The sequence below is a fragment of the Diadema setosum genome, chromosome 4 (assembly GCF_964275005.1).
Source record: "Diadema setosum chromosome 4, eeDiaSeto1, whole genome shotgun sequence".
Lineage (NCBI taxonomy): Eukaryota > Metazoa > Echinodermata > Echinoidea > Diadematoida > Diadematidae > Diadema > Diadema setosum.
In genome coordinates, this window is record NC_092688.1 from 48,624,943 (window position 1) to 48,652,737 (window position 27,795).

At 38.6% G+C, this 27,795-nt stretch overlaps 1 protein-coding gene across 1 annotated transcript; it reads right to left on the bottom strand.

The window, feature by feature from the left end:
- Positions 1 to 3,077: 3,077 nt before the first annotated feature.
- LOC140227407 (caspase-7-like) lies at positions 3,078 to 23,061 on the bottom strand. Its single transcript, XM_072307814.1, has 6 exons — positions 22,911 to 23,061; positions 16,667 to 16,931; positions 9,452 to 9,726; positions 8,134 to 8,309; positions 4,561 to 4,705; positions 3,078 to 3,313 (listed from the first exon to the last, which is right to left on the bottom strand). The coding sequence occupies exons 1-6, from the start codon at positions 23,059 to 23,061 to the stop codon at positions 3,078 to 3,080; spliced, it is 1,248 nt and encodes a 415-aa protein (XP_072163915.1).
- Positions 23,062 to 27,795: the final 4,734 nt, after the last annotated feature.

Below are 27,795 nucleotides of genomic sequence, written 5' to 3' on the forward strand. Positions count from 1 at the left end.
TTTTTTCTTGCGCCCCCTTCCCCGTATGTTCGAAACCGTTGGCGTCCTCTTTTGATCCAATCGGCGATCGCTTCAGAACGAATGAAATTGCAGTCGCTGCTCCGTGTAACATTTTTCCTGCTAAATATAAAATGACATGAGTGAACACAATAGATATTATCATTTTGTCCGCGTCATCGTCACGTTTTGTTCTTCTCTTTTTTATACAAATTTTGGCGAGCGAGCGCAGCGAGCGAGCCGAAAATTTTTGTATTTCAGCTTACAAATCATGAATCTCTTGTCATTTTTTGCTTATTAAATCTTACAATTCTAATCAAGATATAGTGACGGCCTTATAGATAACGATTTATACCAACAAAGTGAGGACTTGAAAAAATACTCTAAATTAGTACGAGCGAGTGAGCCGAAATTTGTATATTTCCGCATTATCATTACGTTTTGTTCTTATCTTGTTTGATTTGTTGGTGTTTTTTTGCGCCCCCCCCCGTATGTTCAAAACCGTTGACAATGGTTGACGCCCTCTTTTGATCCAATGGGCGATCGCTTCAGAACGAATGAAATTGCAGCCGCTGCTCCGTGAAACATTTTGCCTGCTAAATATAAAATGACATGTGTGAACACAATAGACACTGCCATTTTGTCATCATCACGTTTTGTTCTTACCTTCTTTTTTATACAAATTTTGGCGAGCGAGCGCAGCGAGCGAGCCGAAAATTTTTGTATTTCAGCTCACAGAACATAGAATTTTTGTGTGAACACAATAAACACTGTCATTTTGTCCGCGTCATCATCATGTTTTGTTTTTATCTTGTTTGATTTGGTTTTCTACCCCCCCCCCCCCACCATTCTCCCTCCCCCTTCCCGGCGAGTTTTTTTTCTTCTTCTTCTTCTTTTTCTTCTTCTTTTCTTTTTTTCTTCTTCTTCTTCGTTTTTTTTTTTTCGTTTTTTTGCGCCCCCAAGGAGTGGCGCCCGGGGCACGTGCCCCCTTGCCCCCCCCCCCCCCCCTAGATACGCCACTGTACCAAATAGGGTCAATTGTTGAAGGTTGGGCGTGGGATACATACAAAGACAAATCAAGTCAAAACGGATTTGCTTTACTCGAGGTCCTGTAATAACTATCTTTCTACGATTTGTATATCACGGTACGTATAGCATCACAGGCGCGCCGCATACTATAGTTGTGGTACTAAATTGTGCTATAGTATTGAGATGGACTCGTTTGTATATTATCCAAAATACATCTAGGAGGGCGATGTGGGTGCTTGATGTTTCAAACAGGTGAACGGTCGGTCATCAAGAGTGCAGGGGGTATCACGAACTATGGAGTACTGTAAAAACTATCTGCAATCATCATGTCATCAGGGTCTATAGATCAGCAGCTGCAACTTTGACAGTACTTGACAGAAACAATATCAACTCTTTGGTGCTGTCGTTAATGCATGCATTTAGTACAATCATTATGTCATCCACAATCACAAACAAGCACATGACTAATAGAAATCATTGCTACTGTATAGGCCATCAGCTGATAGTGCTCTGTTTTCAAGAGGGGGAAAAAAAATCAAGACTATTGATCTCGTGCCGCCAGGCTGGCATCACGTTATATGTATGACAAGTTCACTACGTCTGTTGATCCACTACATCGGTTGAAAGTGAAACGTGAATGGTAAATGAAAATGTTAGCACACCACGTCCAGTTAAGGCAGTAACGGGTTTTAAGGTTCTTAGAGCCTGGTCACACAAACGCAAAGATTGGACGCCAACCCCAAGCAACCAAAAATTTCCTGCCATGACAACCAAGCGGCGAACAAACCCCATTTCTTTTTTTTATTGGTGACTGGTTGCTGACCGAATACCGACTGGTTGCCAAATGGTTGCCGGCCATTTGCAAACCATTTGACATGTTTGACGACCGGTTAGAGAGCGGTTGTGATCGTTTTGCGAACAACAAACAAAAATGACGATGAATAGGTGACAACTCGCAGAAAGGTTTATAAATGATCTTCAACTGGTCGGGAAATGGTCGACGACTTCATGAAGACCATTAGGAATTGACTGATAATTGGTTGCTGATTTCTATTCGGGGCTCGGCGGCAATATTATTACCACAGGATTACAAATGTGTAGGCACGTGGACGCAGACACTCTAGAAAAAGGTTTTTCTGTAATGTACATGAAATCTGATGAACAACCACCTGGCAAATGGTCGGCGACCAGTCTTCATTTGGTTGGCAATTGGTCGGCAACTATATGCCGACAAACAAAACAACAACAACAACAACAACAACAACAACAACAACAACAACAACAACAACAACAGCAGCAGCAGCAGCAGCAGCAGCAGCAGCAGCAGCAGCAGCAACTTCATGCCAAGGGCCAAAAATCACTCAGACCAGTCCTATATCATGTATATAGTTTCGCAACCAGTCGGCGACCACTTGCCTACCTTTTCACAACCAATCAAAGACAAAAAACAAAACAAAACGAAAAACACCAAACCCCCCCAAAAACAAAAACAAAAACAAAAACAAAAACGTTTTGTCGACCAGTTTGGTGGTATATGGGCAAAAGGTTTTCGATGTAACATGGCAAACCTCTGGCCGACCTAGACGTGTTGCCGATCACTGAAGACATTTGCCTACTTAAACAACAACAACAACAAACAAACAAAAAGCAGACAAGCACCAAAACACACAAAATACAAACAAACAAACTTTTTTTTTTTCGACCAGTGCCAATTAACTGCCTACCAGTGATTTCAGAGGTCGTAGAATGGTCGGCGACTGGTTATCTGTGATCAGAGCCTTACAATAAACACTCACAATGCATTGGAGTAGCAGACGACGCATTGCAAGGATAAATCCGCAGACGAAGGGACAGACATGCGAAATTGCGAAGCAATTCAGTGCTGCCATGGTGGTCCCTGATTTACCGTCGTTCATTTGGGAGATATGTCGACAGAGAAATAATTGCGTCGGCGTATGACACCAGATTCTCATACGTTCAAAGTTTGATAATATCGTTGTCGTTGATGCATCATCATTTCTTTGGAGTGAAGTACACCTCTTTAGTCAACATCATTTCTTTGGAGTGAAGTACACCTCTTTAGTCAACGTGGACACGAAACATGGCATCTGCTTGAGACCATTGAGACGGGCATCTCTTGTGCTCGATTCGTAACTGTACGCCACAGTCCTATTCACGCGGGTCATCATTTGAACTAGCTCCATACACGTACCGTACTTCTCGAAGGCTTTAACCAACGCCTGGATGAACCAGCATCCCTCGCTCAGGCTACGCCAAGAGTAGTAACCTACAAAGTTCGAGAACGTTACTTTCAGCTGAATCGCGAGGTAAAACAGGCATATGTTATTTTTCGGCATAAATCATACATTGACTGACTAATAATCAAATCACTGAACGGCCCTTTTAGAAGAGCAAAATGTGATTTTGTTTTTTAACCCCAAATTCATCGTTTCTTTGTGTCTCATCAAGACAAATCAAAACAACTCAACAATTGGCCGAATTCAATGGAAACATCACCCGTAAATCAGAGCTTAGTTTGATAGAACAATTCATATGTTTTATTGAAGAGTAATATTTCATCCAACTAGACGAATCAGGAACGCAAAGTACGTTAAACTTTCACGGTCTATCATGAAAAAGTGGAAATCTGTCACAATCAAAAATGCAAGTAAGATGAAATGATGTTATTATCCATTCACAGGTCTCTCATTGTTTATGAAAATATGATTTATGTCAAGTATTGCCATAGAGTCGATGATCAAGAAACTATTATTTCCTCTAAATGATATGATAGATATAGCTAAATCGAGAATTATCCAATGAGGGGATATAACTTTCCTTTGTTAAAAAGTGCTTTTAAAACGAACGCTCGTTTTTTATTCGTTTACTAATTTTTGAGGTTTCTGTTTCTTTGTTATTCTGTAAACAGAAAGATCATCCTACAATTCGATGCAGACTTTCACGTTAATCGTTATCCTTAAATCTCCAACACATAAGTTAAAGGGATGGTATAGTTTTGGTGGAGACGGGGATTCAGATTTTAAATTTTTGCGAGATGATTAGAAACCGCTTATGTAATTCTAAAGAACATACAGTTCTAAGAGGAATTCAAAGGTTGTTAGATGAAAATTAGTTTTGAAATGGCTGAGATATCCAAATCAAAGAAAAACAAAAAGGTCTTGATAAAAGGTGGCACCCACCTTTTATTAGGACCTCTTTGTTTTTTGTTTTTGTACTAGAATATCTCAGCTATTTCAAACCGATTTTGATCAAATAAACTTTTATTTCAACTTAGAATTGTATGATCTTTCATATTTCATATAAGTGATTTCTAATTATCTTGCAAAAAGATAAATCTTGATTCCCCATCTCAACCAAAACTACACTATCCCTTTAATCTAAAATTCAAGAAGATTTTCATTTGTATCACATCTGTGTTTCATCGTTCTCTTTGTTAAATCTTGCATTCTTGATATACCTGCAATTAATCCCACTAGTAGAGAATCGATTTAGCACAAGAGGTCTGTGTCTTACCTGGTGGCGATGAGTAAGCGAGGAGGAAATCCGCTTCCACCGGTATGGTGTAGGAGAGCTGCGGCTCCTTGCCCGCGTCGGGCTCGTCGAAGTTGTCGGCACTGGTAGTGAGCACGCCACTGTCAAACCAAGAACCTCGACACGCCTTTGGTTGGGAACAGAAGAATGTGTATAATATGATTATACTATCAATCGCCATCGCTGCCATTGTCATTGTTATTGTCATTATCAGAATAATTATAATTGGTGTCATCATTACGCTTTATAAATCAGCACCTTCACAGTTTCAGTTTGTTCCCCTCCCCTTCTTTCTGACGACCTTCCCGCTCATTTTTAGGACCTATATACCATCGCAGTTTTTGATGTAGAACATAAAGACGTACGTCTTTGAACAACAGTTTCATGAATATTATGTAGGTATAATTAAAGAACCAATTTTGATTTGCTTTTCAGTATTTTATTTATACCTGTCTTTCGTACTCCTTGTAATTTAGTGATAATAGTATTGTAATGTAAGTAACATATGCATGCATTCTGGCAGTGTAACATATTTCAAGGATTTTTTTCCCTTCTTTCTCATCTACTCCATCTTAGTATCATCATGGTCATCACAACAGCAACCAATTGTAACCATTAGTATCATCACTGTGATCACGGTTAGCATCGTAAATACCGTCCTGACCATAACACCGTCATCATGTTCCTTCCGTCCCACCTTGTTTGTGATCAATTTAAATAGGCATCAGATCCAACTTCAACGGCATGGATTTCGTCAACTCTAAAGGATTCAATCATCTACATCATCACTATTACCGGTATCGTCGTCACTATGGTCGTACTAGTTTGCATACAATTTATTGTATGCAAACTAGTATAATCCATGTTATATTAGAGTTTTCTCTTGGATAATCTCATTATCAGGTATAAAGTTGCCACCGTTTGCACATCCCCACATTTTGACAAATTTTACAAGAAACATTCACTTTTGGCAACAGCTTGGCGAAATTGCAATATCTTTAGGTTTAAAATCTCCCTCTGCATTTACATGTTTAAACATACCTAAATGAACATCTCTTCTACAAATATCTACTCGAACACGACCTTTCTATGTGCCTTCAGAAATGTAGGACTTTTGCAATTAGCATTTTTTTTTTTTTTTTTTTTTTTTTTTTTTTTTAGTGATGAATTCACATTCCATATACGATATTGAAATATTACTTTTCGTTTCATTGTCAGTGATCTTGGATTACCCTGCCAATGATATATAGTAGGGATTAAAACTATATAAAATGGGCCTAGAAGAGCGAATAAGAGAGAGGGAGAGAGAGAGGTAGATGGAGATATACATGTAAAGCTGTGCGCATAATGTACATGCATTTTACATCAAAATGAGAGAGACCAAACGGTCTAACACACATTAAAGGTGGAAAAAAAAATTAAAGTCGGTATATTTCGCAAAAGTAAGGACAGTACTTCAAAAATCCATCAGAAGTGGAAACAGAACAGAACAAAATCTGACGCAAGCAATATAACATGAAATGCAACCTCATTGAGAATGATTTACTTATGCATGTGAGATATAGTCGTTTTTTGTTTTGTTTTGTTTTGTTTTTTTTTTGACGGAGATTCGCTCCGTTGTTATGGTCCATTACGTGCAATAAATGGTTAGCGGAAAGAGATAAAGAGACGTAGACAAGTCGTAGAGGTATCATTCGGTATATGTCAATGGACGTCTCCTTCTGTTTATTCGCTTGTTATTAACGACCGATTAGCTCTCTTGTTTTATGCATCATTACTGAAGGAATTTGCCTGTCGCATATTTTATTTCCCCTTCTCATAGGTTTCCTTGTCGCCTGTATGCCAGACATGAGAGTTTAAGAGCGGACAAAGACTCGATTTCCTTGTTTATTTCAAGGAAGGAAATTATTTTTCTTCTTGTTAAAATGGGAACCGAAGGCTCGTCTTAATCTTCGCCGTCATTTTTTTTCCCTTCACATGACAACAAATATTCGTGTAATACATCATGATCATCACTTTTACAATACTAGCCATATAGCGAGGGATCTAGATTGTCATTGTTAAGGCCCCCATCCCACTAGGACCATGGCGATCTGTGACGATTTAACTAATCGTGGCGCGATCGCCGTCCGTCTCCATTTTTGGCCTCCGAGGCGATTACACTACGGTTTCTCTACGCTCAACCTGCGCTGTAGGCGACAGCACCACGATGATAATACGACTCTGCCACGCTGTTGCCGCGTTTCCAGGCCGACGAGACGCGCTGCTTCTGCGATCGAACCGACTGTGTTGCGATATTCGTACGCATATCAAGACCTCCCTACAACAGTGATACGATCGGAGCGACAGTGATACGTTTACGCCGAGCTCATGCTACGATCTCAAGCGATCGGGGTTTAAAATGTGTTTCATGATTGAATTTCTTCAGGCAGATGTCAGTGTCAAATTAACATGGATATGCAGAATATGGTTCTACCCTTACATCTTAGCATTCTAGAACACACCAGTTAGAACCTGATGTGAAATTGCACTATTAGTTAAGTCATCCATTTAATTAAAAGGGTAAAACGTGTATGATATTAAAGAACCGGCTTACGAGCAAACTACAAATTAATCATATCCTACAATGAGACAATTATTTTATGAAGATATATATGAAAAGATTACAACTTAATTACTTTCATTGTCTTGCAATGGTATATGACAAACAAATAATTTAATAAACAGAGCAAATTCGTACCGAGTGTACGTGGAAAAATGAATTTTATACGTTTTTCTCCATGTCCACCTTCCTGGTCTGTGCATCACTTTCTATCGTTCATGGTTGGTTCCTGTTACGTAATATTGTACAAGTGATAATTTTTATGGGCGATTGGAGCCGCTTTTGAGGCGCTTGAGTTACGCTTTGCGCGATGCTACCCCGTCACAGCCACGAATGTGGCGCTTTTAATGCGCTCGTGAGGCGATGGCGATACTCTCTAAAACCACGGCGATCGGTCGCGACCTCGCTACGGAAGTTTTGGACATGTTCAAAACTTCCGTAGCGAGGTCGCCGACCATGGCGATGGTGGCGATCCTCCGCGCTTCTGAACCGCTCAAGATACGATGAGAAGATTTAAAGCGATCAAGCCACGATCCGCCGCGCTTTGTCGATTTTTGATGATCCACGTAGCGGAATCGCCATTCTAGTGAGATGGGGGTATAACGAACTATGCTTATGTTTAGAATGCGCCATGTGCACTGTAATAAAGGATGCACTTTTTTTCTGTGGTATGACCCCCCGCCTTCCCCCCCCCCCTCCCCCGCTGTAGACAGCTATCGGTTGACCAAGATTGTGACATGTGTTTTGCCTGTCAACGGGTTTTTTTTTTTTTTTATTTACGTGATGCGTTCGCGTCACGCTCAAAGTACGTGCGAGCAGTCACAATTATCAGTCTGCATGGAAATGAACGTTTAATGTTAATTGGTTGAAAATGACAACAAAGTGGCATAACACGGCTGAGGTGAGAAAAAAAATGGCATGATCAGGAATGATGGAGCAGAAATGTCACTGACCTGGAAGAAGAAAAGCTTCGGTTTACCGATGAGGGAAGGACACTGGTATCCCTTGAATGCATTTGCGACCTCTTCGATGGGGATTTTTCCATCTCGACAATAGAGGACGCCATCAGCGCCGTGACTCATCACGACGAAGGCAAAGCAATCGTCTTCTCTGTAGTCTTCTGTACTGACTGGAACGAAAGAATCATTGAATGGTCAATGTCACGTGACACTGCCGTGTTCACAATCTCTTGAAACGGAGTGCTATACCATTCGAGTACATTATAAATAAACATTGTTTCAAATAGAACCAATGCAGTACTCGGTGCTTTTCGTGTTGTGTATAGCGGTAGATTGGAAACATGAACGATTTTACCTGTCAACTTCTTTCCTCCTATTGTGATTACAATAAAAATTAATGGTTGCGCTTACTGTATGTGACTCGCCTTATTAATATACAACTGCCAGTCAAAGATGGAATCACTTTGATATACATCTCACTTGTACAAAATGGCAACTGATGTCTGTGCACAATGTTCCAACACCCAATGATTCAAATACCTATTTTCTCCTGGAAATACACTGTCTGAGTAATTGATTTCGGCAACTACAGATTCACAAATTAATAAACGCTTTTTTACATCCTAACCATATCACTAAACCCAAGAACAAAAGATAGGATAGAGCAAAGTGATTCAGATAAATTATCTCCTGGACCAGGGGTGACAAAATAGGAAGTATTGATGACGTACAAACCAATATCCCATTGAGCATGTTTTATCATTATAAGACATGTTCATCTATCATCAACTATCAACGACAAAGATTCTGTATACTAGACAGCTGTTGTGCTCTCGGAGCTGTATTCAATCTGGTGAACAATTCCGGAGCAAACTACATAATATCGTTCTCATTTAAATGAATCCCTCTCCCTCTCTGTTAGAGTGTTATGAAGGATTGACATAATCACTGACTGTCGGTGAGTTGTGGTTGTTTGAATTGCAGGAGTTTTGATATCAAAGTTTGTGTTTACTCTGCACTAATTGTATTTGCCTTGGCAATTCCAATGTTGTATCAAGTTTAGCCTTGTGGTTTTGCCGCTATCTATAGGGAAGACGGAAGAGCCTTATTGGATTATACTGTACAGCTGTCTTTTTTTTTCCATAGGCAATCTTATGAGGAGTTATTATGATAATCGATAATAGGTTTAAATCTTACGTTTCAAAACGTAAAACTCCTACTTCCCCTGTGATTTTCTATATCGGATGCGATAACGATTGCAATGGTCATTCCAAATTACTTCAAAATAGGAAAGGAGATTTGACTTTCTTACGTCTGTGCAGTAGTGTTCTGAAATCGAGGACGGTGAGATCCGAATGTATCTCTGTTTGGAATCCGAGTTTGCCGAACGCGCGCTCAAGCCCGTTCATGTCCGGATCGGTGCCTCCGCGATCCTCAACACCGGTTATTGGTTCGAACCGAGTCTCGTTCACTATCACTGCTCGTCCCCTGTTCGTGTGAGTCATATTATAAAGAACCGACTGATTGAGTCGGTGTAAAGGCGACGACTGTGTGACTTTTGCGCTGATTTCTTCAAGGTTCATGGACCTGCATGCGAAAAAGATAGGTACACAGTTACCGACGGGCGTGGAGGCCATCATTAAATTTGAGAGGATAAAATTGTTGTTACAATCATTGGGGTAATTTTTGGTTTATGTGCGACTACTCTGCGAATTTCTCCTACAATTCTTTATACATAGATACATACATACATCTTCATACATTTTTTGAAAATCTCGGATGAGAATAACCAAAAATCGAAAATAAGAAAAAAAAAACCCAAAAAACCCCCAAACTACAGGGACATCTGCTTCCGCAAGAATAGCTGTATCCGTTCTTCATGCAGTGTCGAATAGTACAATGTATAATAAAAGTAATGCAGATCAAGTTAAGAGGGCATCAATTACAAATTACCCACACAAGGTACATTTGGAACAGTCTTACACGTTTGAGAGATAGCCGAGGATGATTGGACTGTTTCGAAGGTATAACGACTTAGTTCGGTTCAGTTTATTTCTGTATTCTGTTTTCAATACAATATATTTAACAAATATCATGAATTATATTATGAATTATTGTTCCTATGCATCGTACACATTATGGAGCCAATCATTTAAAGAAGAAAATATAAAACAATGTCAAATTGAAGAACACTATACATGAGTCAGAACACTTCCAGTCACGACATCTTGGAGAAATATATGAAATATAAGTTCAAATGGAGGGGACCATTTTCGTATAAGCAGAGCTTGACTAAGAAGATGAGTCCAAGTAAAATAGAATTACAAAATAAAATAGGAATACGATTGTGTATATACATATATTCATATTTTTTTTTTCAAATAGAAAAGAAATCAAATTAAATTAAATGAACTCATATAGAAAACTATTCTCTATCGAGATAATAATGAACAAAGGTTACTAGAGGAGACCATGCAGTGTCTGCATAGTTTCGTGACCAATAATAAACTGTGATGTCACTGTACAAAAATCAGCCTTTCCTATAGTAAACTGTGATGTCACTGTACAAAAATCAGCCTTTCCTATAGTAAACTGTGATGTCACTGTACAAAAATCAGCCTTTCCTATAGTAAACTGTGATGTCACTGTACAAAAATCAGCCTTTCCTATAGTAAACTGTGATGTCACTGTACAAAAATCAGCCTTTCCTATAGTAAACTGTGATGTCACTGTACAAAAATCAGCCTTTCCTATAGTAAACTGTGATGTCACTGTACAAAAGTCAGCCTTTCCTATAGTAAACTGTGATGTCACTGTACAAAAATCAGCCTTTCCTATAGTAAACTGTGATGTCACAGTACAAAAATCAGCCTTTCCTATAGTAAACTGTGATGTCACAGTATAAAAATCAGCCTTTCCTATAGTAAACTGTGATGTCCCTGTACAAAAATCAGCCTTTCCTATAGTAAACTGTGATGTCACTGTACAAAAATCAGCCTTTCCTATAGTAAACTGTGATGTCACTGTACAAAAATCAGCCTTTCCTATAGTAAACTGTGATGTCACTGTACAAAAATCAGCCTTTCCTATAGTAAACTGTGATGTCACAGTACAAAAATCAGCCTTTCCTATAGTAAACTGTGATGTCACAGTATAAAAATCAGCCTTTCCTATAGTAAACTGTGATGTCACTGTACAAAAATCAGCCTTTCCTATAGTAAACTGTGATGTCACTGTACAAAAATCAGCCTTTCTTATAGTAAACAGTGATGTCACAGTATAAAAATCAGCCTTTCCTATAGTAAACTGTGATGTCACTGTTAAAAATCAGCCTTTCCTATAGTAAACTGTGATGTCACTGTACAAAAATCAGCCTTTCCTATAGTAAACTGTGATGTCACTGTACGAAAATCAGCCTTTCCTATAGTAAACTGTGATGTCACTGTACAAAAATCAGCCTTTCCTATAGTAAACTGTGATGTCACTGTACAAAAATCAGCCTTTCCTATAGTAAACTGTGATGTCACTGTACGAAAATCAGCCTTTCCTATAGTAAACTGTGATGTCACTGTACAAAAATCAGCCTTTCCTATAGTAAACTGTGATGTCACTGTACAAAAATCAGCCTTTCCTATAGTAAACTGTGATGTCACTGTACAAAAATCAGCCTTTCCTGTAGTAATACTGTACAAAAATCAGCCTTTCCTATAGTAAACTGTGATGTCACTGTACAAAAATCAGCCTTTCCTATAGTAAACTGTGATGTCACTGTTCAAAAATCAGCGTTTCCTATAGTAAACTGTGATGTCACTGTACAAAAATCAGCCTTTCCCATAGTAAACTGTGATGTCACTGTACAAAAATCAGCCTTTCCCATAGTAAACTGTGATGTCACTGTTCAAAAATCAGCCTTTCCTGTAGTAAACTGTGATGTCACTGTACAAAAATCAGCCTTTCCTGTAGTAAACTGTGATGTCACTGTACAAAAATCAGCCTTTCCTATAGTAAACTGCGATGTCACTGTACAAAAATCAGCCTTTCCTATAGTAAACTGCGATGTCACTGTACAAAAATCAGCCTTTCCTATAGTAAACTGCGATGTCACTGTACAAAAAACAGCCTTTCCTATAGTAAACTGCGATGTCACTGTACAAAAATCAGCCTTTCCTATAGTAAACTGCGATGTCACTGTACAAAAATCAGCCTTTCCTATAGTAAACTGCGATGTCACTGTACAAAAATCAGCCTTTCCTATAGTAAACTGCGATGTCACTGTACAAAAATCAGCCTTTCCTATAGTAAACTGCGATGTCACTGTACAAAAATCAGCCTTTCCTATAGTAAACTGTGATGTCACTGTACAAAAATCAGCCTTTCCTGTAGTAAACTGTGATGTCACTGTACAAAAATCAGCCTTTCCTGTAGTAAACTGTGATGTCACTGTACAAAAATCAGCCTTTCCTATAGTAAACTGTGATGTCACAGTATAAAAATCAGCCTTTCCTATAGTAAACTGTGATGTCACTGTTATACAGAAATCAGCCTTTCCTATAGTAAACTGTGATGTCACAGTATAAAAATCAGCCTTTCCTATAGTAAACTGTGATGTCACTATTCAAAAATCAGCCTTTCCTATAGTAAACTGTGATGTCACTGTACAAAAATCAGCCTTTCCTATAGTAAACTGTGATGTCACTGTACAAAAATCAGCCTTTCCTATAGTAAACTGTGATGTCACTGTACAAAAATCAGCCTTTCCTATAGTAAACTGTGATGTCACTGTACAAAAATCAGCCTTTCCTATAGTAAACTGTGATGTCACTGTACAAAAATCAGCCTTACCTATAGTAAACTGTGATGTCACAGTATAAAAATCAGCCTTTCCTATAGTAAACTGTGATGTCACTGTACAAAAATCAGCCTTTCCTATAGTAAACTGTGATGTCACAGTATAAAAATCAGCCTTTCCTATAGTAAACTGTGATGTCACTGTACAAAAATCAGCCTTTCCTATAGTAAACTGTGGTGTCGCTGTACAAAAATCAGCCTTTCCTATAGTAAACTGTGATGTCACTGTACAAAAATCAGCCTTTCCTATAGTAAACTGTGATGTCACTGTACAAAAATCAGCCTTTCCTATAGTAAACTGCGATGTCACTGTACAAAAATCAGCCTTTCCTATAGTAAACTGCGATGGGCTTGTGCCGAAAGGGTGGGTTGGGTGGTGGCGCGTCGCGTTAATGGGAACACCACCCTTCGTCCAAAGCCCCCCCCCCCCCGGTTTTGCCGAAAGGGTGCGTTGGGAGCGTTGGGTCGCGTCGCGTTGACTGGAACCCCACCCTTCGTCCAAAGCCCCCCCGGTTTTGCCGAAAGGGTGCGTTGGTACTTTTTCTCATGTAATATTAAAAGACGCGTTTTGAATTTATATTTAACCTTCAAACAACCATTTCAAAGAGGCTATCGTCCGGATCGGTTTACACTCTATTACAACTTGGTCTACAGCCAGTTGGTCTAATAGACTGTTTAATATCAGTTGGTCTAATATATACCAGTTGGTCTAGTCATCATTTCGTCCAATTACTGTTTGGTCTAATTGCTATTTGTTGTTTAATACAAAACTCGTCTTTTAACCCTATAAAGCCCAAGGGGGGGGGGGGGCACATTGTGCCCCCTACCAGATTTTCATTCGCCACTCCTTCGCCCTTAATCCAGTTTTAACCAAATTTGGTGACTTTTCCAAAAATCTTATTTCCAAAAAATCTTATTTCCAACATTTTGATATATAGTTTAGCTATATTTGATATTGCTGGTTGCCATGGCAACAATAAAACTGACAACCATGTCAGTCAGATTTTGCATGTTTTTCTGTTCCAATTCCAATTAACCATATTATAATGTATAAAATGGGCGTTTGTTGGCTAAAATTTGCTGAAGGAGCAAAATGTGAAGTAATTATCGCCCTGAAATGTTTTTCCTATTATTTCCTTTGTTTTTCTGTGACAATGCCATAAAACAGTAGCTATAGTAGAGATACTTGAAAATAACAGTATTTTCCAAAGATTGCCATTCTATTTTGTGTCATTTTGATTCCTCCACCCAAGTTATACCTCTAATATCATTTGTTTATCACATTATCAATCTGCAAACTTAAAATTCCGATATTATTGGACTATGAAATATGATAACTATGCATGTACCTATCCCTAACAATACATCACAGGTCTCATAATGTATTTCTTTATTTTGTTATGAATAGCGCCCCCATGTAGTGACCTTGAGAAATTTCAACCATAAAAACTAATGAGCTTTGACTTGCAGATCATTTGTGGCAAATATGAAAAATATTGGTCTATAATAAGACATACTGGGGATAAAGAAATTATACAGAAAAATCATGTTTTTAGCATATTTCCTATGTATTTCTTTATATTATGGTAAATAGCGCCCTCTATGTGTCACCATGAAAAAAATCAAGTATGTGGTCATGTAGACTATGAGTTGTTCTACCCATGTGCCAAATGTGACGATGAAACATCAAAAAATAACATCAAAATAGCTTGGGCTTTATAGGGTTACATGAGAAAAAGAGAAAAAGTACCAACGCACCCTTTCGGCAAAACCGGGGGGGGGGGGGATTTGGACGAAGGGTGGGGTTCCAGTCAACGCGACGCGATCCAACGCTCCCAACGCACCCTTTCGGCAAAACCGGGGGGCTTTGGTCGAAGGGTGGTGTTCCCATTAACGCGACGCGCCACCACCCAACCCACCCTTTCGGCACAAGCCACTGCGATGTCACTGTACAAAAATCAGCCTTTCCTATAGTAAACTGTGATGTCACTGTACAAAAATCAGCCTTTCCTATAGTAAACTGTGATGTCACTGTACAAAAATCAGCCTTTCCTATAGTAAACTGTGATGTCACTGTACAAAAATCAGCCTTTCCTATAGTAAACTGTGATGTCACTGTTCAAAAATCAGCGTTTCCTATAGTAAACTGTGATGTCACTGTACAAAAATCAGCCTTTCCTATAGTAAACTGTGATGTCACTGTACAAAAATCAGCCTTTCCTACAGTAAACTGTGATGTCACAGTAAAAAAATCAGCCTTTCCTATAGTAAACTGTGATGTCACTGTACAAAAATCAGCCTTTCCTATAGTAAACTGCGATGTCACTGTACAAAAATCAGCCTTTCCTATAGTAAACTGCGATGTCACTGTACAAAAATCAGCCTTTCCTATAGTAAACTGCGATGTCACTGTACAGAAATCAGCCTTTCCTATAGTAAACTGTGATGTCACTGTACAAAAATCAGCCTTTCCTATAGTAAACTGTGATGTCACTGTACAAAAATCAGCCTTTCCTGTAGTAAACTGTGATGTCACAGTACAAAAATCAGCCTTTCCTGTAGTAAACTGCGATGTCACTGTACAAAAATCAGCCTTTCCTGTAGTAAACTGCGATGTCACTGTACAAAAATCAGCCTTTCCTGTAGTAAACTGCGATGTCACTGTACAAAAATCAGCCTTTCCTGTAGTAAACTGCGATGTCACTGTACAGAAATCAGCCTTTCCTATAGTAAACTGTGATGTCACTGTACAAAAATCAGCCTTTCCTATAGTAAACTGTGATGTCACAGTATAAAAATCAGCCTTTCCTATAGTAAACTGTGATGTCACTGTACAAAAATCAGCCTTTCCTATAGTAAACTGTGATGTCACTGTACAAAAATCAGCCTTTCTTATAGTAAACAGTGATGTCACAGTATAAAAATCAGCCTTTCCTATAGTAAACTGTGATGTCACTGTTAAAAATCAGCCTTTCCTATAGTAAACTGTGATGTCACTGTACAAAAATCAGCCTTTCCTATAGTAAACTGTGATGTCACTGTACGAAAATCAGCCTTTCCTATAGTAAACTGTGATGTCACTGTACAAAAATCAGCCTTTCCTATAGTAAACTGTGATGTCACTGTACAAAAATCAGCCTTTCCTATAGTAAACTGTGATGTCACTGTACGAAAATCAGCCTTTCCTATAGTAAACTGTGATGTCACTGTACAAAAATCAGCCTTTCCTATAGTAAACTGTGATGTCACTGTACAAAAATCAGCCTTTCCTGTAGTAATACTGTACAAAAATCAGCCTTTCCTATAGTAAACTGTGATGTCACTGTACAAAAATCAGCCTTTCCTATAGTAAACTGTGATGTCACTGTTCAAAAATCAGCGTTTCCTATAGTAAACTGTGATGTCACTGTACAAAAATCAGCCTTTCCTATAGTAAACTGTGATGTCACTGTACAAAAATCAGCCTTTCCTATAGTAAACTGTGATGTCACTGTACGAAAATCAGCCTTTCCTATAGTAAACTGTGATGTCACTGTACAAAAATCAGCCTTTCCTATAGTAAACTGTGATGTCACTGTACAAAAATCAGCCTTTCCTATAGTAAACTGTGATGTCACTGTACAAAAATCAGCCTTTCCTATAGTAAACTGTGATGTCACTGTACAAAAATCAGCCTCACCTGATTTTCTCGGACAGCATCTGCTCCTCTGCCAGAATGGTCTCTCTTGACGGGCGATGTCGCTTCCCGATCCCGACGTCGACCACGTCGACGCCGTCGTGGATGTTGTCCATTGTCATGATGTCAGAGTCAATGGTGACGCGGTCCGAGTCGAAGTCGAAATTCTCGTTGATATCGAAAACATTTTCGTCCACCTTCACGCACTCTTCGATCACCGGTACGACGTCAATGGACTCTATACTAGGGCTGTCTTCACGAGATATTCCTTCAAAGATCAAATTTGGACAAGAACAATCATTTTGCAGAATAATATCAAATGTGTAATGATTCTTTAGAAAAGTTATTATAATTATTTTTTTTCACAGCCAGTACTTACTACACTGTTTGTGATAACGCTATAACAAATTTACCAATGCCATCGTGATGCAAGCAAAATAAATAAGCAGCAGCTACTATCTAAAAAGAAATAGGAGGACTTACTCACTCTAGCTATACCATTTCCATCAGCACGAACTGCTTGCAGCAGTTGCTGTTATTTTCAAGATACGATTGTTATCATAGCAGAGTAGCAGTATTTTGCAAGAGTGAAAGAAATCAAAAGAAATGGGAAATTGTATATCACATTATGACGTATGTAACCAAAGTGGTTAATCGTTAGATAAACGTAGGCCTATAGAGTGCTTACAGAGAGCTGATAGCGGCTGATACAAGGCGTGCTTCTATGAACAATTTGCAAACGTGAATAGGCTTTTCCTTCGTTTGAGATGATTGTACATGACAACACACTGACTACAAAATATACGTTTCACGCAGTCATATCAGGAGTATTCGTGCGTCGCTCTTGTCACGTTGTGGGATCATTGCTGGATCATGTAACGACTGATGGGGACATTAATCGTGGCATTGATACAGTGCATGATGTAAGTGAACCGAGACTTGATGATGTATGAACTTTGCTTACGACAGGCAAACAATACTATGTACTTTCCTAATCCCCCTCCTACGAAACAAATGAAGAAATAGAATATATTGCACATCATCGCGGTGAGCTATCCTAGAACTTTTTTCTGGAAACCAAGCGTTATCAAAATATCTTCAAGATTACATTTTCATTATGATTATTATAAGTCCTTAATCTCATATTGATATAGCGTGCAAACACTTGAACAAAAGTTAAGTTTCTCCATATGCAAACCAATCAACAACAAAAAAAGCGAACAGAATCTAAATCATGTGTCTATACCCTAATGGACAAAGAAAGAACAAACCAAGAATTCCTAAAAGAATGAAAAGAGTCGGGGCTTCAGAAATTCCGGTAAGGTCTCAGTTTCGGATGTTAAAATGAGGGAAAAGGAGGAGTTCTGAGAAGTCTGTTGTAAAAGTGGAGTCATTGGATTGACAGAATGCAATTCATCTGTGTTGATTTTTAAGCCGGCTTAAGTCAGTGTCAATACAAGCCTTGAACATAATCCTTAGCGCAAAGTCGACTTGTATTCTCTCAAAAGGGTAACGTATACGTCACGTCCCTCTTTATACCCCTCCCCACCACCCCCCCCCCCCCACATGCACCCTCCCCAAGTCGAATGATTACTCTGCAGATCACGGAAGTGGTTATCCCATCATCCAAATGACTCACACTCCAGCACGTTGACCCATATTTTTCCCCGATCGTCGCTCGACAATAAGAGCCGAAGTGATTGACTGCGATGACGAGGAATAATTAAATATAATCAAAAGTTGGTTACACTATTCCAAGTTGGATGAAGAGATGGCAGCGAGCGGATCGGAAGTGGATTCTCTTTTTTTCATACAATACCATGACTATAGCATTCGATTTGATATATTAACTAAAAAAGAAATGTTGATGCTGTTGTTGTTTAAACTGACATGATATATCCTGACTATGTGTGAAGTAATATGATATACGTGGCATTACTTAAAACTGATGACACGTGGTGTGTTCCGTTAGAAGCCAGAAAATTTGAAAAGACTAGACTTTGGTCGCTTTGATTGGTAACATCTTGAAAGTCACTTTGAATAGATTTTGACGTCGCCTACTGCCGTGGCAAAGAAAATAAAAGCATATTTTCGAACATACATGATCTACTTGACCAAAAAAAAAAAAAAAAAAATGTTCGTTATGTGTAAAACAATGAGTGTCATAGTTCCGCGCTAAATCATTGATTTATCAATCAACCCTCACAATTCAGCTCTCAACTTTTCAAATAAAGCCCCATAATCCTCTTAACATCCCCGCTAATCTCGCTATTCTTGTCAAAGAACACGAAGAAAGAAGATTAAAACATACCTCTGACTGTGTGCCACGCCCGACTAAACCGACGACTTGCCAACTTCGTATATATATTTTGCGCTTAAGCGTAACACAACAACTCACAGACCGATTTGTTTTGAGTACTGGCCATTTGCATGAAAAATAGGCAAGGATGTGTCATGGCATTAACACTGCAAAGATCGCAGTTGCCTCTATACAATCATGGCAATTTTGCTGTGTTACATTTCTAGGGAAACGCAGTTATCGTCCTATGAAGTAATGTGACTTTGAAAAACAGAATGTTTACCTATATTTTCATGGTTTTCCAATAGCGATCATGTGTTGCAGTCTGAGAAAAATGCAGCCGGGGTGAGGTTTACACCATGTCACACAAAGAGTTAATAACTGACTAATGGAAACAGGACTGGTTTTCACGAGAACGAGTTTCACCAGCTAATATTCTTGTCACGCAAAGTCATTAACGGCAAACAATGTGGGAAAGGACAAGACATGGTAACGAGTCAACCAAGTCTGAGAAGCATCATTCTATTTCTTTCACAGAGATATTGTTCTTGTTGTTGTTTGTTAAATTCTTCTTCTTTGAAGAGGTCGCTCAACTTTAGAAAGTATTATTTTTGTTACAAGAAAAGATAGAAAGAGGAGAAAACTTATCACAGTCATACAAGCAGGATGACGTTAAGCGAAAAAGCACACTTTAAATGTTTGTATTGGGCTTTATATGATTTGGGAGAAATATATGGCAATGTAATCAATCTTCGAAATATCTATACGATGAAAGGCAGTTCAGAGATCGATTTTGGAGCCTGCGAGGAGTGGAAAATACTGGGAAGGGGGAAAACTGCGTTTCTCGCGGAATCCGACTCCTTATCCGTCATTTAATTTGCGAAATGAATTGGATGCATTTCAACCCCTCGTGAGGTTCCGTTTCCAAATCAGCCGGTTAGCTGCGTGGCGCCACCAATATTATTACGTCTAAAACTGGTTTCTCTCAACTGTTGATTGTATTGTGCACAGCTCCCGCGACTTATACATCATACGATTATACCGAAGTGCAGAGCATGCGTCTTTCCCGCAAAAACAGAACCCGCGCTTCTTGTACACTATATCCGACTTAGAGTTACACACTAACTCGCTTTCAGATGCGCTATCCGCAACGCATCATCTGCCTCAAGTAGTTCAGTGATCGGAATTTAACACTACCATCATCATGATCACGGCTCATCGTGTGACCCCGCCAGCAGCAGGGCCTTGTAGCTGCCTTCGATGCTGAAGATGATGATAACACCAGGATGAATCTCGTCTTGTCACCTCACGTATAATAACGTTTCAATCATCAAGACTCCCGTGGGGCCGCCTTCATACGTGACCTGAGTCAATATTTTCGGGATGGCTCGCAATCCTGATGATTATATCAGCAAGGTCATTAATATTTGTGTAATTACCTACACACATTCCCCTCTGAAGACTGCCGAATTTCTACTTTGATTATAAGTTATGCAGCTTGTTGGTGCAGTAATTAAAAAACTAATACATTTAACGAAAAAAAAAACCAAACAAACAAACCAATGCTCGTGGAATGTGATTGCCAAGGGGTTAAATCTATAGTTATGTTGAAAAAGAAATAATCCGAAACGTATTTTAATTGGTTTTATAATTCTTCTAGGGATTTTTAAAGAAAAAATCTTCAACGTCATCTACCTACGGTATTAGCTGTCCCACTGGATTTGTTAAGAGGTTTATGTCATTTCTCAACATATTTCTCAATATGTTCTTGGACATTGTACGTGTTTTGAATATCGAATGGAACAGCTAGTGAGGACAGAACAACTCTATTAGGAAATGAAATGTATAATGTGTGTGTGTATGTTTGTGTGTATGTATATATTAGTTTTATACATTGACAGATAAATAGATACATAGATGGATAGATAGATGAATAGATGGATTGTACAGAGCTCTTATCGGATTGTGCTTTTCCTTTTGTTCATCTTGGCAAGATGTATAAAAGAAAACAATGCCATTTAAACCTGACGGATTTTCGTCTATGTCTCAGTTTAAGTACGAAAGATGATAAAACAAATGACTTGTACTGTAATGTCATGGTGGCGCAAGAGAAGAGTATAAGAAGATTTCAAAGATTGAAAGCTCTTCTCAAGTAAGTGAAAATGTACAAGTGTCTCAAGTATGAGACACCCTATAACGATAGCTCGTCTCTGACACGTCTGAAGGGGATTCTGAGAAGTTTTAAATGTACAGATAAAGAAGTTTGCTTTATATTTTGTCATAACCGTTAGCAATACATCACTACAATCACTGATTTTGTCAAAATCATTATCATTTTATATCCTTCTCACCATCCCCTTCATCGTCACCAGAGATGCTTATTTTCATCAATCTGGTTCAAGTCATTATTCATGCCCTGTTTCGGCGTGGTAGTTCCATGTATACCTATATAGGTATCATTCTTTACAAAATAAATCATAACAATTGTCGATATTCGCGTATGCATCATTTTCATATCGGTTGAAAGTTTTTCAAAGAGTTGATCTGGAATATGCCGATAATATCTTCAAAATCAAAAATACAGCAGTATTATTATAGCAGATACAACTAACTAGGACTAAAAACTGAACGATTGAATTAAAAGGTCTCATTTTGCTATGACATTTGTCATTTTCCAATTAAGTACATATCAAAGTTTAAAGTTTTCTACAAAATACTAATGAGTGTGGGTTTCCGAAGGCACTACCATGCTTGACTTCGTCCTACTTCGGGGCCAATTATTTAACTGTCATGTCCTTCTCAATAAGATTATATTCTTGTTTTAGATTCTGAATCAAGTTTTAGTAGTATAGACGTACATAATAACATACTTCGTTTCCAGGCGTCCCGTTCTTTTTTTTTTTTCTCTCATTTTTTCTCTCTATCAATCCCCCGCCTCTCCCCTCTCTCTTTATGTAGGCTCCTATGTATGTATATGTATATATGTATGTATGTATGTATGTATCTATCTATCATCTATCTATCTATCTATCTATCTATCTATCTATCTATCTATCTATCTATCTATCTATCTATCTATCCACTGTATCTATCTAGCTAGTTAACTAAGCTCTCGGCTTCGGGAAAAGGTTATTGGCCAGGAAAGAGCTGACCTCAGTCACACTCCTTGGCGCCGCGTTTCAGACCAGACTCCCAACTGCCCATTGAGGGGTCAACATAACAGCACGATCGTTTTTAATTTCCAAAATGCAGCATGCGCCTGTATGCGTACATCGCATCGCGGACGTGCTCACGACGACATTTCAACAGCTATGTGCGACACAAGAGCACAACAGGGGTAACGTATGGGGGGGGGGGGTGCGAGTGATTCATCATACTGTACTGTGACTCAGGGAGAGATGGTCCGTTAACTTGGTCTGTATTATAAATGACGAAACAGATTATTTGCTTGTTGACATAATATGCCAGTTATTCTTGTTGTCATTTCGTAATCGCGAAAAGAAAACGAGATGGCACAGTAAATCTTGTTGCGTGCTGAAAATGCTATAGAGTGATCATGATTATTATTGCATCAAACCGCAAATGACGATATTTCTGCGTCGAATCATTCTCACATGTATCTAATCTTTGTGCCATATAAAAATTATCATTAAACATTTTTATTCATATGTCACGCTGTTGTCATAACAACTCTAATGTGGATAAAACCCTTGTTGAATTTTCGACTTTGAATTGTTCTTGGTTGTTGTTTATTTTGATTGGAATATCTGCTCACGAGAGCGACATTAATATGTTCTGAATGAATATTTAAAAGAAATGAGGCGCATGAAGCCAAAACTACTGTGTAAACAATCCATAAACTTAAGATAAACACTCTTCAAGATCATCTCATTAACTAATTTCGGAAAAGGAGGAGCAACTGTTGCTAAGGAGTATAAGCGCGCTTACCGTTTGAGATGTGTACACCACCGACGTCACCGTTCCCATCTTCCCCAGGGGTTGTAGCAGACGACATCGTCAAAGATCGCTGCATTTTGTCCTCTGCACAGTCCGGCTCAGCTTCTACAAAATGCTGGTTTGATGACACTTTTGACCCCATGCCTGCTTTTTTATAAGATTTACGTCCACGCCTTTCCCAATGCCGGTTCAACAGCTTCTTTACATACCAGATAGATTATCGTCATCAGCAAACAATGGACCACAGAGCAAACAGAAAACAGCTCAAGTTAAACACTGTGTTTCTCCAACGAGGGGGGCCGGGGGAAACCCTGTCCAACTGTTTTTCGAAGTAAGGGGACAAAACAATCAACCGTAATAACTCCAGGCAACCATTCCGATCGCGTGACGATCTCTCATTTCAAGTCGAGATGGCACTTTCGTTTTTAACTCTTATCGTCTGCAGTTGAGGCAGTCTCTTTCGATTCAATAACGCCGAGAAACGCTCTTGTGGGTTGAGATTGCGCGCTGGAAAAAAGAAAAACACACGACACAGGACACACATCTCAAAAATTCATGCTGCGTTGGCGTACGTGCCTGCGCGTCCGCAACCACTTCACGCAGAGAGAAACTGGAGGGGTGACATGCATATAAAATCCTGCTGTACCATAACGTCGTGGCCCGAACGCGATCATACCCTCATCTTGACCTTGTAAACCTGCTTGTCATCATCGATGGATAAGAGAAGCTGGAGAAAAAAAAAAAAGTGCATATGGTGAAATTGACACTTGCCTGAGAAATCGAGCTCATGCAGTCATGCACACACAGAACAGAACATAAATTAGGCAAAACAAAACAATGTCCAAAGAATGTTTACATATGCTGTCTTTCCAGGATAATGCAAAGATATTTATTCAAACATATGTGGGGTTTCTATTGAAATGAGTTATGATTAATGTGGTTTTTTTTTGTGGGGGGGGGGGGGACGAATTTATTGCCTCTCAATCGTTATTTTTTTTTCCCTCCGCGCTCTCTCTTCTGTCCCCCTCTCCTCCATGGGGATCCGAGTTATAGTCAACAGGAAGGGGAAAGTTAAAAATTGTTTGCCATGAGGTACACTTGTAGGCTTACATTGTGCAACTGCAATTCTTATTACTAATTCATCACGTGAGTTAAAGTAAAATCAAACTAGCAATCAAACAAGTAATCCGGAATAATGAACTGTACAACCAAAAGCAAACTCTGGTTTGTTTAGGTTTTTCCCTACTCTTAGGTAAAGGTTAATGCTTAAGTACAAGGAACATCTGACGTCATCCCCGTCTCTCAGTGTTGTCTATGTGGCAGAAAGCACGCACCCCCAATTGAAGAACAAATCACCAAACAAATAGGATGATCTGATTGCTCGTTGCTTTCTGAACTGACTGTTCCAAATATCATACAAATTTTGATTGCTCGTATGCGATAAGATAGGTACAAATACACTACACATGCACAAGCCACAATGCATGCATTATTATCTTCTATTGATTGACCTATTTCATATGCGCATATAGGCCTATTATGCATGTTTAAGTGTGTGGATCTGTGCTTTATAGGTAGCAATGCCGTTATGATGAAAATAAATGCGATGACAGTTGTTTTACATTTAGTGGCATTCTCTGACTCTGTGTTAGCTCTTGATAGTAAGCAAATAATCAACGTTGGTGAAGGTGATGGGACAAACTATCACTTCCGAGGCGATCTGGATGTAGCTATCTTTCCGAAGCGCAGCTGAGGAAAGATAGCGTACACATTCAGATCGCCGAGGAAGTGATAGTTTGTCTCATCGCCTGAAACTAAAAGTTGATTATTTGCTTTATATTCCACATCTAGTGTCATATATTCCCATTTTATTCCACATCTGAAACAGCTTTAGCTGTCTTAGGGTATCCTCAGGGCTTAGGCTACGTAGTCTACTTTATGACGTATGCGCGTAGATGACAAAACAACAAATTTGCTCCGCGCCCCGCGCGTGGCACCGCAATAAAAGTGCGTTGCACTGTGGTCTATCACTTGACCCAGGTTTGAAAGTTTGAAAGTTTGAAAGTTTGAAAGTTTATTTACTCACAACCCAAACTCTGGGTATCGGAGTGCGAATGAAAAACATACAGCACATTATAATATCAATAAATAATAATTGCAAATAACTCTGAAAAGTGTACAAAAAAACTATAACAAAAAAATAAGAACGAAATGCGATTGATGAAAAGAAAAAAAATGTACAGAAATATACAATATATGCACGATATTTGGTGAAACCCCCCCCCCAAAAAAAAAAACAAAGAAAGGGAAATATGACGAGAGAGAGAGAGAGAGAGAGAGAGAGGAGAGAGAGAGAGAAGGGATATGGAGGTGAAGAGGGAGAGTGAGAAGGACACGAGACTGGTGAATTAACAAAAGATATACGAGTGACTTTTGGTTCGGGAAAAAAAAAGAAAAATAGAAACAAAAAAGAAAAACGCAAAGACATACGGAAATGAATTCATACGCTAAGTGAACAAGAATGAAGGAAATATGGAGACGGGAACGAGAAGAAGAAGAAGTAGAGAGATGGAAGAAAAAAGGAGGAGAGAGTGAAAAGACAAATAAGTTATATATCAATTGTAAAAAAGGCACAGCCTGTAAAAAAGACATGTAGTATTTGCAAAAAGGATAAAAAATACTAATAATCTAAACATGTGTCATTATATAATTACAAAACTTGGTTAAATTGGAAAGGACTGTTTTCTTTTGACAATTAAATAATTGATCCATCTTCATAATGTTTGGGTATTTCCAGTAATATTTTTTTAAGTATTTCTTTCGTTGTTCATTAAAGAGTCTACACTAAAAAAGGTAGTGAAATTCATCACCAATTTTCTCTTCATTACAATGGGTACAAAATCTTTCGTTTCTTGGAATCTGATTGTATCTTCCAGAAACAACTGGCAGTTTATGATTAGCGCAACGGAATTTACATAAAATTTTTGCCTGTGAATCATTAAGGTGTCGAAAATACTTTTCAAAATGAAGATCCTGCTTAAAAATTCGATAATTTAAACATAGAGAATTTTTGTCTACATTACTATGCCACTCTTGTTTATAAATATCATTCAATCTGGTACTAACTAAACTTTTGAAGCCAGCTAAAGTGAGATGTGCTGCTTGGCTGTTCCAAATTGCAGTTAGACCTAAGTTGTTAAATATTTCTTTTATCCTAATTACCCATGTCATCGAATTTTCTTGCCTCGCCGATAAAACATATTGAAAATTATACAAAACATGCGCTATCTTTGACATATTACTGTTAACCAGTTTAAACCAAAACATTAACATCCGAAGGGTCACTGTTTTTTGTAATCTATCTTTACCTATTTCTCCGTAAACCATACAATTCGGAGTTCGCTTATAATGATAATCCAAGAAGTTCCTTACAATATCTACAAAAGAAAGTTTCAATTTGGGCGAGGTCTTCAAAACCCCAAATTTCACTGCCGTAAAGCAAAATAGGCATGATCAAATGTTCAAATAGCTCTAGTTTTACGTCGATTGGAAGGAGGAGAGGTAAAATTTTACTTTTCATGGAATACAACGCTCTTTTGGCTTGGGTTACTTGTTTGTTTATAGCTTTCTTAAAATTGTTATTATAATTGAACGTCGTTCCTAAGTAAACATAATCATCGCAGACACAAATTTTGTCATCTCCGAAAAGAAAGGTAGGAGCTGTTCTAAGTTTTCCACGGGAAAAAATAACTATCTTAGTCTTAGCAGTATGAACGGTCAGATGCCACAGTTGGCAATAATCAAATAAAGCATCAAGAGCCAACTGGAGTTCCTTAGCATTTTCAGACAACACAATCTTATCATCTGCATATAGTAATGTGAATAAATCAACAAACATATTCACTTCTTCGGTAGAACACGTTTCATTGATACCTGACGAAAGAGAATCCAGGCCAGGGTATCTCTGAGACAGAAATGACGAAAAATCGTTTAAATACAACGAAAATATTATTGGTGATAAATTCTCGCCTTGTTTTACACCTATGTTAGGTGAAATGATAGACCACAGTGCAACGCACTTTCATTTCGCGCGTACTCAAAATTGTAAGTTATATCACGCGTTAGGACTGTGTGGACTAAGAGATCAGCGAAACAAAATGACTATCATCATAGAGTGTAACGAACTTTTCTTCTCAGGTGATGTGATGGGCAAAACTACGCTTTATCATGTGATCAGCTCTTGACCAATCCTATAGCAAGATTCTTAGTATGTGGAATATAACTGTAAATGTATAAAAATGAAAATAAATAGCAAAGAATTCTACATGCAGGCCTACTGATTCTGTTTTGATTCCTCCCAAAGCCCTGTTCTTCCAGCTTTCTTTGTGACGAAAAGAAAGTAGATCTAAAATAATGATTCATCTTCTAAGACATATATTTCCCGAGAACAAGATAATAGAGCAACAAGGGAACTAAGTTTAATGATGACGCTTGTACTCTACATAATTCCACCGGAAGGTCATGTGACGTTCCGAATCTTATACGCTTTGTACGTTCCCCACTATTGTATCCGGGTTTTTATTTTTTTTTTTCATGTCTTCTTGCGTACTAAGTCCCGTTTTAACCAACAGAGCCTTTCAAACGAGTCTTACCGCTAAAACGTCCGGGTAGCGTTGTTTGTTGTTTGTTTTGTTTGTTTGTTTGTTTTTTAACCCTGCTTGTTAAAACTGTCCCAGCAAAATGGGCGGGGGAGGGGGGGGGGGGGGAAGGAATGTCGGTTATAAGTTGGTGTGGTGATGGTACCCATTTCGACTTGATTTCACTGTTATTCAATTATAGGCCCTGTCACACCTTTCCGGGTAATCTACGCGGGCTT

What these genes read in the sequence shown, in the direction of transcription:
- LOC140227407 (XM_072307814.1), bottom strand. Translation starts at nt 23,061, where the DNA reads ATGGGGTCAAAAGTGTCATCAAACCAGCATTTTGTAGAAGCTGAGCCG. An exon ending in CAGAACACTACTGCACAGAC is followed by an intron (nt 8,310 to 9,451) that starts GTAAGAAAGTCA and finishes CTTTCGTTCCAG; the next exon opens with TCAGTACAGAAGACTACAGA. An exon ending in CGCTTACTCATCGCCACCAG is followed by an intron (nt 3,314 to 4,560) that starts GTAAGACACAGA and finishes CGAACTTTGTAG; the next exon opens with GTTACTACTCTTGGCGTAGC.